The 14,569-nt window shown below is 40.8% G+C and overlaps 1 protein-coding gene across 3 annotated transcripts in view; it reads left to right on the top strand.

The window, feature by feature from the left end:
- PHLPP2 (PH domain and leucine rich repeat protein phosphatase 2) overlaps nt 1-14,569 on the top strand; it is a 79,292-nt gene that overhangs the window by 44,966 nt on the left and 19,757 nt on the right. For all 3 annotated transcript variants that reach the window (XM_030925317.1, XM_030925318.1, XM_030925319.1), the window contains exons 7-12: nt 1,277-1,423; nt 1,814-2,044; nt 4,787-4,989; nt 8,417-8,477; nt 11,734-11,829; nt 13,499-13,654. In XM_030925317.1, the coding sequence (XP_030781177.1) occupies nt 1,277-1,423; nt 1,814-2,044; nt 4,787-4,989; nt 8,417-8,477; nt 11,734-11,829; nt 13,499-13,654 (894 nt within the window). The remainder of the gene's footprint in view (nt 1-1,276; nt 1,424-1,813; nt 2,045-4,786; nt 4,990-8,416; nt 8,478-11,733; nt 11,830-13,498; nt 13,655-14,569) is intronic.

Genomic DNA, 14,569 nt, shown 5'->3' with positions numbered 1-14,569 from the left:
TTTAAAGCACCAAGCCAAAGGAATAATCAGCAATCACGGTTAGGTCATCTGAAAATCACAAGTTGAAAATTTGAAAAAGAGAAGCATTAGAGTGAGGTACTGGCCGGGCACGGTGGCTCAAGCCTGTAATCCCAGCACTTTGGGAGGCCGAGACGGGCGGATCACAAGGTCAGGAGATCGAGACCATCCTGGCTAACCCGGTGAAACCCCATCTTTACTAAAAAAAAAATACAAAAACACTAGCCGGGTGAGGTGGCGGCGCCTGTAGTCCCAGCTACTCGGGAGGCTGAGGCAGGAGAATGGCGGGAGCCCGGGAGGCGGAGCTTGCAGTGAGCCGAGATCCAGCCACTGCACTCCAGCCTGGGCGATAGAGCGAGACTCCGTCTCAAAAAAAAAAAAAAAAAAAAAAAAAAAAAAAAAAAAAGAGTGAGGTACCAGGGATTCATATCTAGAAGCAGGTGACTGATCATCATCATGGAGAACATCTCAGCCTTACCATCTTGCACTTGTGTAATAACAAAACACCCTACTCCCTAGTGGAATTAGCAGAGTCTCTCATAAAAAGTTCTTGCTAATGAAACCTTTAACATCTTAATTATAATACAATGGATATCAAGAAGAAACCCAAGAGATCCATTTTATAGCAATGCTATCTCTAGGTAAGACAATATAGATAATTCTACTTCCATGAACAAAATAGAAGCACTAAAAATTACTATTTTGTGTATCAGGTCACATAATGGTAAAATGCTGTCACATTCATTATTTTCAAGCTCTAACTGGTTTATTCATTTTATGTGACATTTGAGCCAACATAATTTCAGTATGAAAAAAAGAAGTTGCTTATTAAAAATGGGATTTGATCTACGTATTTGTTAGCTGTTGCTCTATGAGTTGATTAATTCTTGCAAGGCTTTTGTTTATTACATGTAGAAATTTAATAATGGAAAAATTTCAAGCATATCAAGTATGATGAAATACAAAATAATTATACCAGCATGAGCTGTTCTTCAAGATTGTCTACCTTTTTAAGGAGAAAAGAGAGCTCCTGTAATGCTAGACCTGGTTTCCTTCATCACATGGACTGTGCATTAGTCATCTTGGTGTCCTCTGTCCCCACTTAATGTTTGATTTGTAGCAAGTGCTCAATAAGTATTTTTGGAATAAATTCTATTAGACATTTAAAATAGATTATCAAAGGCCATTGATGTCCCTCGTAAAGATATAGTAATAGATGTATTGAAATGCAATATCCATTTTTGCCTTTGCTCTTTAGATTTTCTCAACTGAAGGGCCTGAACTTGTCCCATAATAAACTTGGGTTGTTTCCTATGTTGTTATGTGAGATCTCTACCCTTACTGAGCTCAACCTTTCCTGTAATGGATTTCGTGACCTACCAAGTCAAATTGGCAATCTGCTAAAGTAAGTAACTTTTACTAGATTCATCTTTTCCCTTGCAGGATAAGGAACTTGCCTGGGGTTTGGAATGAAGGTAGTACCATGAGCTCTTGCAGTGAAATAAATCGTGTATTTACTAGGATTCTAGTCAGCAGCAGTTTTTGACATCATAGATCTACCTGCCTATAGCAGGGACTGATCCCTCAGCTTCAACAGCAGAGGTCTTAACTCTTTTAATGTTGGGGTGACCATTTGTGTAAGTCATCTATTAAGTCTGTATAGATGGAGAGTTAGGACACTACTATTTTTGGATTGATAATTAATTAGTGACATAGATCAGAATCCCGAACGCTGATTTTGTGCATTCCGGTGAAACCTTCCATAAAGTAGACTTGTTTTATTTTCTTCCTATAGTCTTCAAACCCTCTGTCTTGATGGCAACTTTCTGACTACTTTACCTGAAGAATTGGGAAATCTACAACAGCTTTCCTCCTTGGGAATTTCCTTCAACAACTTTAGTCAAATTCCTGAGGTTTATGAGAAACTCACTATGTTAGATAAAGTGGTTATGGCAGGAAATTGCCTGGAAGTCCTGAACTTAGGGGTGCTGAATAGGATGAACCATATCAAGCATGTGGATTTAAGGTAAGGTTATTCTTTACCACAGCTTCCTTTAAATTGACTCTGTTGGACCTTTATGTCTTCTTTTTATGAAGATTTGTTTAAGACATTAGGGTTTTTAAAATTTTGTTGTCGTTGTTTTGAGACAAGGTCTCACTTTGTCACTCAGGCTAGAATACAGTGGCACAATCTCAGCCCACTGCAGTGTTGACCTCCTGTTCTCAGGCGATTCTCCCACCTCAGCCTCCCCAGTAGTTGGGACTTCAGGTGCGCACCACTAGGCCTGGCTAATTTTTTTTCTATTTTTAGTAGAAACGAGGTTTCACCATGTTGTGCAGGCTGGTCTCAAACTCCTGGACTTGAGCAGTCCACCCACCTCAGCCTCCCAAAGTGCTGGGATTACAGGTGTGAGCTACCACGCCTGGCCCATAACATTAGGTATTTTGAACAATGTAGAAATGTATATTTTCAAAGGTATAGTGAGACTTTAATTATTCAGTAGCAGAGAGATTAAGGATCATGTAGTTGTACCATGTGATAGAGACTATCAAATTGCCTTTGACAGAGGTTATTTTTGCTTACCTTCCCATCAATGTATATTTTTTATTTTTTAAATTTTTTGTAGAGACGGAGTCTCACTGTGTTGCCCAAGCTGGTCTTGAACTCCCTGGCTCAAGTAATCCTCCTGCCTAGGCCTCCTAAAGCGTTGGGATTACAGGTGTAAGCCACTGTGCCTGACCCCTCCAACATTGTAGGAGAATTCCCATTTTCTCGTATCTTTGTCAGTGTTGGCTTTTAGCATTTCTTTTTCTTTATCATCAGTCTAGTAGATTGAAACAAGTATTTCATTGTTTTTTTTTTTTTCTTTTCTTTTTTTTTTCTGAGACGGAGTCTTGCTCTGCCGCCCAGGCTGGAGTGCAGTGGCCGGTTCTCAGCTCACTGCAAGCTCCGCCTCCCGGGTTTTCGCCATTCTCCTGCCTCAGCCTCCCGAGTAGCTGGGACTACAGGCGCCCACCTCATTGCCCGGCTAGTTTTTTGTATTTTTTAGTAGAGACGGGGTTTCACCATATTAGCCAGGATGATCTCGATCTCCTGACCTCGTGATCCGCCCGTCTCGGCCTCCCAAAGTGCTGGGATTAAGTATTTCATTGTTTTAATCAACATTTATTTACATAGCAGTGAGGTTGAACATCTTTTTATATGTATATTAGTAGTTTGTAGATTTCAATAAATGACATTTTTCTGTTGAGTCATTGGGTTTCTTCTTGATATCCATTGTATTACAATTAAAATGTTAAAGGTTTCATTACTAAGAACTTTTTTTTTTTTTTTTTTTTGAGACAGAGTCTCGCTCTGTCCCCCAGGCTGGAGTGCAGTGGCCGGATCTCAGCTCACTGCAAGCTCCGCCTCCCAGGTTCACACCATTCTCCTGCCTCAGCCTCCCGAGTAGCTGGGGCTATAGGTGCCCGCCACCTCGCCCGGCTAGTTTTTTTTATTTTTTAGTAGAGACGGGGGTTTCACCGTGTTAGCCATGATAGTCTCGATCTCCTGACCCAGTGATCCGCCCGTCTCAGCCTCCCAAAGTGCTGGGATTACAGGCTTGAGCCACCGCGCCCGGCCACTAAGAACTTTTTATGAGGATTTTATTTTCTAGTCATAACCTTTTCCTAATTGAAGCTGGTAAAAAGACACCTATTCGGTGTTCTGTAGTTTACAGTAAACCATTGATGTACCTTGTAAAGACAGTAACAGAGAGTTTTTGTTTTTTTTAACCACACTGGAGACTTGAGAGATTTATAGAAATACAGGAAAGTGAGAACAGACCTGCATAAATTAAATCATATACTTGTACAGAAAAGAACCCAGAGGTCATTTTGTATAATTTACCTTTGAACTCTTCCATATATGTGTGTGTGTGTATATATGTGAGTGTGTGTGTGTGTGTATATATATATATATACACACGCAGATTATTTCCTTGTCTGTTAATTAATTTTATGTGAACCTTAGCACTAGAGATAGAGCAGGCATAGCAATAGGAGGAAGTATGGTTCCATCCTTATACTCTGGACATGGTACTGTTGTGATTGCTTTGCTACTCACTCACTCAAAAGGTTGTGTTCATCTTCCTGTTCCTTTGTCCTACTTAGTGCCCACCTGACCTTATTAGGTGTTTGGATATAAGTGTTTAACTTGTTCGTAGATATGTCCTCTTTTTTCCTTCTCTTTATTAATTTGTATATGTACTTGCCAGTCTGGATTGTCTGACTTAGCTGTACCTTGAGTTATTCATCAACTGTAGTTATTTATGTAGTATCTTGCAAAATGAGGCAAGTAGTGAAATTCTTAAATTGTTTAGGAAACAGAGAAAGGGAGCCGGGCACGGTGGCTCACACCTGTAATCCCAGCATTTTTGGAGGCTGAGGTGGGCAGATCATCTGAGGTTAGGAGTTCAAGCCTGGCCAACATGGTAAAACCCCATCTCTACTAAAAATACAAAAAATTAGCTCGGCATGGTGGGGGTGCCTCTAATCCCAGCAACTTGGGTGGCTGAGGCAGGAGAATCACTTGAACCCGGGAGGCGGAGGTTGCAGTGAACCGAGATCACGCCTTTGCACTCCAGCCTGGGCAACACAGCGAAACTCTGTCTCAAAACAAAAAGAAAAGGAAACGGAGAAAGGGATCATGCCTGTCCTATTTTTTATTCTGGTAAGCACATTTAATAGACTCTTGTTTCTGATTATTTTCTTGTTTCTGCCTATTAAGGATGAACCATTTGAAAACCATGGTTATTGAAAATCTGGAGGGAAATAAACACATCACCCATGTGGATCTGCGGGACAACCGACTGACTGACTTGGATCTTAGCTGTTTATGCAGCTTGGAACAGCTGCACTGTGAGCGGAACCAGCTGAGGGAGCTGACACTCAGTGGCTTCTCCCTTCGGACCCTCTATGCCAGTTCCAACAGTGAGTTTTCTATCCAGCCTTTTGTTTTTTCTCTTTCAGCTGTTGTCAGTGCTTTCTAAGAACAGTGGCATCTGTGGTGTTCCTCAGCCACTCTGCAGGATGGGGTTTGTGGCTCATTGAGGCAAAGCTTTATCTTTTCACTTTGCTGTCAATACTTAAGTGGTTGCAGTGTGCATAAAAAGACATGGCAGGATACTTTGAGCTTTACTAATTGAGCATAATAAGAGGCATTCCACAGAGTAGTGGTGGTGGGGAGGTGGGCAAGCAGGTTCAAAACAGAGCATCAATAATGGTCTAAAACGGGTTGGCAAACTATACCCCAGGACTGCATCTGGCCTGCCACCTCTTTTTGTATGGCCCATAAGGAATGGTTTTTACATTTTTCTAGTGGCTAGGTTAAAAAAAAAAGTGAAAAGGAGAATTTTGTGCCTGAGCATGGCGGCTCATGCCTGTAATCCCAGCACTTTGGGAGGCCGAGGTGGGCTGATCACCTGAACTCATGAGTTTGAGATTAGCCTGGGCAACATGGCGAAACCCCATCTCTGCAAAAAATACAAAAATTAGCCAGCATGGTGGCACACCTATGCTGCTAGCTACTCGGGAGGCTGGGATGGGAGGATCACTTGAACTTGGAAGGCAGAGGTTACAGTGAGCTGAGATCATGCCATGTGTGTTCTCATGAGAGAACTGGGTGAGACTTGAGAGACCCCATCTCAAAAAAAGAAAGAATAATAATTTTGTGACATGTGAAAATTACTATGAAATTCAAGTTTCTATGTTTCTAAATGAAGTTCTACTAGAATGCAGCCACAGTAGTTTGTTTGCATATTATTTATACATTCTTGCTTTTGTGCTACAGCAGCAGAATTTCTTGCTTGGGATATATCCCAGAGACACCCACATGTGCAAAGGAGATATATACCAGATTGTTTATCACTTTTTGTGAGCACGAAAAAGTAGGATTTTGAGACGGAGTCTAGCTCTGTTGCCCAGGCTGGAGTGCAGTTGCCTGATCTTGGCTCACTGCAACCTCTGCCGCCCAGTTTCACGTGATTCTCTTCTCTTAGCCTCCTGAGTAGCTGGGATTACAGGAGTGTGCCACCATGCCCATCTAATTCTTATATTTTTAGTAGAGACACGGTTTCACCATATTGGCCATGCTGTTCTTGAACTCCTAACCTCCAGTTAGCTGCCCACCTCAGCCTCCCAAAGGGTTGGGATTACAGGCGTGAGCCATTGCACCTGGCCTAAAAGTAGGATTTTTAATAGGAAAATGGGTAAATCAATAGTGATATATTTATGCAACAGAATATTGCACAGCAGTGGAAATGAATGTACTAAACTAAAGCTTTGTATGGTAGTATGGATAAATTGCAGACTTTTTTTTGAGCAAGCAAAAGTGCATATATTGTGATAGTTATATCAAAATTTAAAACACAGAAATACTGTTTTCTTAGCTATAAGTATGCTATTAGTATGAAAGAATACATAAGAGTGATGAAAACCATATTCAGGATGATGTTTACCTCTTGGTATGTGTGGTATTGTAATTATTTAAAAAAAAAAAAAAAGTCTGGGCTGGGCACGGTGGCTCAACCCTGTAATCCCAACACTTTGAGAGGCCGAAATGGACGGATCACCTGAGATCAGGAGTTCGAGACCAGCCTGGCTAACATGGTGAAACACTGTCTCTACTAAAAATAGAAAAGATTAGCCAGGCGTGGTGGCACGTGCCTGTAATCCCAGCTACTCGGGAGGCTGAGGCAGGAGAATTGCTTGAACCCGGAAGGTGGAGGTTGCAGTGAGCCAAGATTGCACCACTGCACTCCAGCTTGGGCAACAAGAATGAAGCTCCGTCTCAAAAAAGAAAAAAAAAAAAGGTCTACAGCATACAAAGCAGAAAGTAGATTTGTTAAAAGCTATGATAGGTGAAAGAGGGTTCATTATTTTATTCTCTTTATTTTTCTGTATCTGTAAACTAGATTATACAGATAAAAGTTGAGGAGTTCTATTTGCATTGCCTTTTATTATGTTATAGAAGCTTCAAATTGTAGCTTAGATTAATTGCTTGGTCAGAAGAGTGTTAAAACTGGTGAGTGTTGACTTACGGTGTTTATAGATGCCTGACGTAGTAAGTTCGAGCCGTGGAGATTTTTGTTATCAGGCCCATCCCTATCCTTAATGTGTCTAAAGAGTCTGAATTCCTGCCTTACTGGAAAAGACCTCATCAACAGGTGTGCAGTCCTAAATATTTACTCTTTGTAAATATTTAAGTATTTACAAATAAATTAAATATTTTAATTGTATTTAAATACTTAAATACATAAAAACTTGCAGTTTTGATGCCTCAAAGTCAAGAACTCTGCTTTACAGAAAGAAATTATCTAAATGTGGTCAGTTAATATAGGGAAAGCACTGAACTTGACTAGTCATCAGGGATATGCAAATTGAAACTCCTATGTGGCACCACTACACACCCACCAGAATGACTAGAATGGACTAAAAATCCCAGGGGCAGCTGTTGGAGTGTAAATTGGTATAACCGCTTTGGAATACTGTTCAGTAGTATCTCCTAAGGTGAACAGAAACATAACCTGTACCTAGCAGTGCCTCTTCTAGGCTTATGCTCAAAATAAGGACTTACATTAGTTCACAAAAGACATGGACAAATATGTTCATATACTATTCATAGTAACTGCAAACTGGAAAAGACATGTCCATCAACTCTAAAATGGGCAAATAAATTGTGGTATATTCACATAAAATAATTTTATACAGGTATGAGAATGAATGAACTATAATCACATGCAACTGTATAAACAACTCCTGTAAACATACTGTGGAGTGAATGAAGCCAGAGAAATGAATTATACATACTGTGTGCATATATTTATGTAGATAGACAGAAGTAATTATACCTACTGCATGCATATATTTTTGTAGACAGTCAAAAGCAATTTGGTTCTTGGTCAGGATAATGTTACCCTTGAGGGGCAGTGACTGGAAGGGGAAACATGGGGCAGTTCCCAGGGAACTGGTAATGTTCTGTTTCTTGATGTGGGTGTTGGTTCCATTAGTGTGTTCAGTTTGTGAAAATTTACTGAATTGTTGCACTTTTCTGTATTTATGTTATACTTCAATTAAAAGTCAAAATATTTTCTGTTAACGTTTAACTACTGCTTAACCTTGTATAAAGGCAGTGCAGTACACAGGATTCTTCAATTAGCTGTTCCATTTGTTTTTCAAGACAAATTGGGATCAAACAGTTAGTCAAAGTGAGTTTTCAGTAGTTTTTGTCTTTAACTCATTTTAGTAGAAGACATCAGTTTTCTCTCTGGTGATTTCACTAAGCTACTTTTCCCTTGTTAGCTCTCAGTTACTTTCTTTTTTAGAGGATGTCACTAACACCTGTTTGTTTATGGATTAGGGCTGACAGCAGTGAACGTCTATCCAGTACCCAGCCTACTCACTTCCTTGGATCTCTCACGGTGAGTGTTGCTGATGAGGGTGGTACTTGTTTCTTACCATTTAAGAGATACATGTGGATTCTTTGGCAGTTTTGATGTACAAGAAGTCTTTCTTTTTTTTTTTTTTTTTTTTTGAGACGGAGTCTCGCTCTGTCACCCAGGCTGGAGTGTAGTGGCCGGATCCTGTCTCACTGCAAGCTCCGCCTCCCGGGTTCACGCCATTCTCCTGCCTCAGCCTCCCGAGTAGCTGGGACTACAGGCGCCCACCACCTCGCCCGGCTAGTTTTTTGTATTTTTTAGTAGAGACGGGGTTTCACCATGTTAGCCAGGGTGGTCTCGATCTGACCTTGTGATCCGCCCGTCTCAGCCTCCCAAAGTGCTGGGATTACAGGCTTGAGCCACTGCGCCCGGCCCAAGAAGTCTTAAGTATTTTGAAGTATTTGGATAACCTGGAAAAAGGAGAAAGGATGAGTGGATCAATAAGTTTAATAGCCTTACTGTATGAAGGAAGGATTCTCTTGAAATAGTAAGGTGTCTATGAATTACTCTTTCTTAAAGACTATAGATGTAGGATGAGATGCAAACAAAGAAAACCTGTTATCTTCATGGCACTGATTCCCGTTTTGTCAGTTGGACTCAGATAATTCTTGATTTTTAGATAATGGGTTTTTGTTTCTTTTTGGTTTTGGTTTTGGTTTTTTGAGACGGAGTCTCACTCTGTTGCCCAGGCTGGAGTGCAGTGGCGTGATCTCGGCTCACTGCAAGCTCCGCCTCCCGGGTTCACGCCATTCTCCTGCCTCAGCCTCCCGAGTAGCTGGGACTACAGGCGCCGCCACCTCGCCTGGCTAGTTTTTTGTATTTTTAGTAGAGACGGGGTTTCACCATGTTAGCCAGGATGGTCTTGATCTCCTGACCTCGTGATCCGCCCGCCTCGGCCTCCCAAAGTGCTGGGATTACAGGCGTGAGCCATTGCACCTGTCCAGATAGTGGGTTTTAAAATACTATTTATTTATTTTGTACTTCTATAACTCATATTGGTCTCATTTTTGAAGGGATATTAATTATATTCAGGATTTTATTACTCCTCTCAGTGGCCAGAAACAAACATAAATGAGGTTTGTTTTTCTTTTATTCATTTTTGACAACTGTTGGGCGTTCTGGGTTCAGTGGTTGAGTTTTGCAGTCTAGTGGCGAGATGAACAATCGAACAAGCAGTGACAGGGCAGCATCCTAAGTGCTGTGAGTACAGGATGCCCAGAGCAGATCAAAGGGGCACTGGGCAGGGTCCTATGTGGTCAGGGCTGTTGTTAAGACTCAGTGAGGTGATAGATGCAGAATGCATGGGATAGTACCTGATGTGTAGTCACCCCAAGAAATACTAGCTATTGTAACCAGGTTTCTTTTTGTTGATTTCATTACTTTATCATTATCATTTTGAGCTAATGTTTTAGACTCCATTTCTTTCTGCTTATCTTCCCAGCAAAACCCCAGCATGGATCAGTACTAAAATTTTACCTTTTCCATTGAGCTTGATTGTTGCCAAAGAAAATCACATCTGAGTAGACACCACTGCAAACTCAAAATTTCCAACTTCATCTGGAGCTCATTGGTTCTTTTTCTTGCCAGCTCCTTCCAGTGTCCTCAGCATCTACCTCCCTCAGTGTCCCCCTCCCCAGTCTCCTCCATACTGGAACTTAGCTTCTTACTTGATTGGGAAAATAGAGGCCATTGTGGGTGGTTTCCCTCAGCTTCTGAACACCCACCTTGCTTGAATTTATATAGATGCGTTTCATTCTCAGCTTCTCTCCTCTGTTCATGGCCAGTCTAGCTGTCTGTGCCTGTGACCCCTCCACTCCCACTGCCCTGGACCTTGCTCTGTTCGTCCTCATTGTCCTCCTCCCTCCTCTTCCCCTTTCCCTCCTCTCGTGTGTGTGTGTGTGTGTGTGTGTGTGTGTGTGTTTTCAGCCTCTTTTTTCTTACTCTGTACACACACTTTATCTCTTCTGTCATAACAAAGTTCCCTTTACCTCACAACCCCCCAGCTATTGTCTTAATTCCTTTCTTCCCCGTTTTGTCCAAATTTCTCAAGAATTATGTGCATTTGTTGGCTTAGTTTCTTCAGTCTCCATCTGCTTATCCCTCTAACAACTCAGTTTAGTTCTGCTTTTATTGGAACTTTTCTGTATTGACACAGTTAATTTTGCTCTCTTTTCTCCAAACATGCTTTTTCCTTTACTAGCTAATACAGTCTGATTGTCTTCATGCCACTTTGACCATGTTTCTTTTGCGTACCCTTCTTCCTCAGCTAGCCCTTTAAAGGTTGATTATCCCCAGGGTTCTCTCCTTGGTCCGCTATACTCCATTGGACGCGACCTCATTTACTCCAGTTATTTCAGCTACACTCACATCTCCAGCCCAGGCCCTCTCCTCCGGGTGCTCCAGCATCACCAAGCTGCATGTTATTCCCCATACACGTCATGTGTTTCTTCTCTTGCCTCTGTGCTCTAGCTCATGTTGCCACCCAGTGCTTGTAATGTGCTCCTCACCTCAGGCTATTGTATAGCACCTTCATATTCTAACCCACATATTTCTTAGAGAGCTTGTTTTGATCCATTTTAGGTAAAGGGTTTCCTTCACTAAGGTATAGCAATATGTGTGTTTCTCTTACATAGTGCTACTTCATTCTGCCTCATTATATCACTCGATAAACCCATAGATATCTTGAGGCCTAGAGAAGCTGTCACATCTGAAAAAAGATTCTCTTTACTAAATATCTGCATAGTGCTCTACTGATTATTTGAGCTCACGTTCTAAATGGTTTGAAACTTTTCCCCCACTAGTTATCTGTTGGCTTTACTGTCTCACTTTTATTCGTTCTGTTCATTTTCCCTGGAATTTGCTTCTTTTCTTACCCAGTCATTACCTGTGGAAGTCTTAAGTCATCTTTGAAGGTTTGTTGATTATAATTCCTTATCTTTTCCTCATCCCATCCCAAGTGTGCTTTTTTATTGTAGGAAGCCTTTTTATCTTCTTTGCGCATACAGCATGATTGATCCAGTATTATACATTTTCAAGTACTTGTCTCTCTTCTCCCTTCTAAGTCAACAGCATTCATTGAGCACCTACTGTATTCCAGGTAATGTACCAAGGGATGCCTTGGAGACAGTGTCCATGCCCTCAAGGGCTCACAGGCTGGTTAATGGATACGTTACAGTCTAGTGAAATGAGTTCCACTTGTCATCTTAAATGTTGCCATTTAATTATTTATTTTCTGCAGAAACCTGCTAGAGTGTGTCCCTGACTGGGCCTGTGAAGCAAAGAAGATAGAAGTGTTAGATGTGAGCTATAATCTTCTCACAGAGGTTCCCATAAGGTATGTGTGCCTGAATGCATATATTACGTATATATGTATGTATGTACTAACATTTACGTGTGTGTGTATTTAATTTTTTTTCTAGATTTGGGTTGCCTTTTATTTGTTCAGTGAATGTTGAGTACCTGTTGAGCATGAGGCAGTGTGATGTGCTGTAAGGAACATAGTAAAGGCTAAAGCATGGACTTGGCTTGCAAGAAACTTAATGAGAAGATAGTATAACATACGTGGATAACTGTGATGAAATAAATATACTAAGATTGCTGTCATAGGTTGGTGACATGATAGTAATAATGGTTAATTTTTTTAGGATGAGCTGTTACAAGCTGAGCAATGTTGTAAGAACATCACTTTTATGATCTTACCTAATCCTTTAAAAACCTTATTATATATTTAATAGGTACTCTTATCTTCATCTTAGAAATGAGGAAAGTAAAGCTTAGAGCAGTTAGGTAACTTGTTGAAGGTTTCATTTAACCAGGAAGTGATGGGAGCTGGCATTTGAAGGTAGTCTTTCTTTTTGGGAGGCGGGGGTGGGGGACAGAGACAGGGTCTCATTCTGTCACCCAGGCTGGAGTGCAGTGGCACAATCACTGCTCACTGCGGCATCAACCTGCTGGGCTCAGGTGATTCTCTGGCCTCAGCGCCCCCCTCCCAATAGCTGGGACTGTGGGTGCACACCACCACACCCAGGTAATTTTTGTATTTTTAGTCGAGACGGGGCTTTGCCATGTTGGCCACACTGATCTCAAACTCCTGGGCTCAAACGATGGGCCCATCTCAGCCTCCCAAAGTGCTGGGATTACAGGCATGAGCCACCACACCTGGCCTTGGATATAGTCACTTTTACTGCAGAGCTTTCACTCTTAATCACTACACTGTATAAATTAAATGGAGAAAATCAGAATAAATTTGAATAATTAGGGAATGTTTCATAGAGAAGATGGCATTTGAATTGACCCTTACCAGATGATGGGATTTTTTTCTAAGTGGTGGGAGAAAGAGAGTGGTGCTTGGTGAAGGGGGCAGGGAATGATATATTCAAAACCATTGAGGTATAAAATATATGGTTATTACCTATGGAGTCTTTAAAATTAAACTACAGGCATTTAACATAGTAAATATGAACATAATCTTTGGAGTCAAAACTTAATTCAAGTCCAGACTTTACTATTTACTATGCAGTGTAAAATCTTAGGCAAATCAAAGTTACCAAACCTTTCTGAATGAACTTCATTTTAATGAACTTCATTGTTAAGTGGCTTAGCACGTTTTAAGCACTCAAGAAATAGTAGTTTTTATTGTAGTGAAATGTTATGAATTTATTCACAAGATGTGTTAATATACTGAATTTTTGGTGCTGCTTAGACTTAAAATCTAAATTGATTTATTCTAAAAATTGCCCTTTTAGTTTAGATCTCCTCTGTGCTGTTTGCCTTTATTAATTCACCTTTTCTCAGAATGACCTTAATGACTTCCTGGTGGGTGGTAGGTAAACATATGGTCATAGCTGCTTTCTTGGCTCAGGCACTTGTCAGTGAATATACAGTCTAGGAGAATATGTTTCTGTAAGTTAACTGAGTTCAGTTAAATGGGCCAGGACAGCCTCAGAAAGAATGAGTTAACTAAGTTTTTTATTTGTTTGTTTGTTTGTATGTTTCCCCCCTAGAATTCTGAGTAGCTTGAGTCTTAGAAAACTGATGCTGGGACACAATCACATGCAAAACCTCCCAACACTGGTAGAGCACATCCCCCTCGAGGTGTTGGATCTTCAGCATAATGCACTCACGAGGCTACCAGACACCCTCTTCTCCAAGGCCTTAAAGTAAGTACCATAGGATTTTTTTCGGAAGAGCAGAATCATTGGCTGAACAGACTGCAGTAGCTTATCATTGAAGTGACCTTTGGAACTGTACAGAGAGTTTACGTATAGTCCAACTATGGGTAGAGACTTATTTGCAATTTTTATGAAACAAAATATGACACTGTTTTATGAGGCAGTAATTCCTAGTTGAAATAACTGTCAAATCCTTAAAGAGGTTTCTGTGTCGTAAACAATTTCAGAAAGGTTGAGAAAATTCAGGCTTTCATCTCTGAAAACGAATACAGTTGTGGTATTTAAAGATAAATAACATTCTGCTGTGGCTTTTTTGGGCAATTTAGAGCTTTTGCATTGAAGAGAAAAGGACATACCACTAAAGTTAATTTGGTTTTTGCTTCTAGCTTTACCAGACTGCCTTTGAATTACAGTCTTTATGTGCAAGCTTTTTGGGTACTTTTTGAAAACTATATTTACAGGTAATGTCCTTCAAAAAGGTGTCATTTGCCTTCTCACTATAAATTAACAAATAGATGACATGTCTTCCTATTTTAGGCCTGTAATCAGGTTTACCTAATGTGTACATCACCTTTAAGTGAAAGCTAGTTTTGTGGGGTTGGTTTGTTTCTGTGGGGTTTTTTTTTTTTTTTTTTTAAGAGACATGGTTTCACTCTGTCACTCGGGCCGGAGTGCATTGGTGCAATCATAGCTCACTGCAGCCTTGACCTCCTGGGTCTAAGTGATCCTTCCTCCTTAGCCTTCTGAGTAGTTGGGACCACAGTCGTGCACCACCACACCTGGCTAATTTTATTTTTTGTAGAGACAGGGTTTCACCATTTTGTTCAGGCTGGTCTCAAACTCCTAGACTCAAGTGATCTGCCTGCCTTAGCCTCTCAAAGTGTTGGGATTAACAGGCATGAG

The sequence above is a fragment of the Rhinopithecus roxellana genome, chromosome 20, assembly GCF_007565055.1.
Source record: "Rhinopithecus roxellana isolate Shanxi Qingling chromosome 20, ASM756505v1, whole genome shotgun sequence".
Classification (NCBI taxonomy): Eukaryota; Metazoa; Chordata; class Mammalia; order Primates; family Cercopithecidae; genus Rhinopithecus; species Rhinopithecus roxellana.
This window is presented reverse-complemented; position numbering and strand designations above follow the sequence as displayed.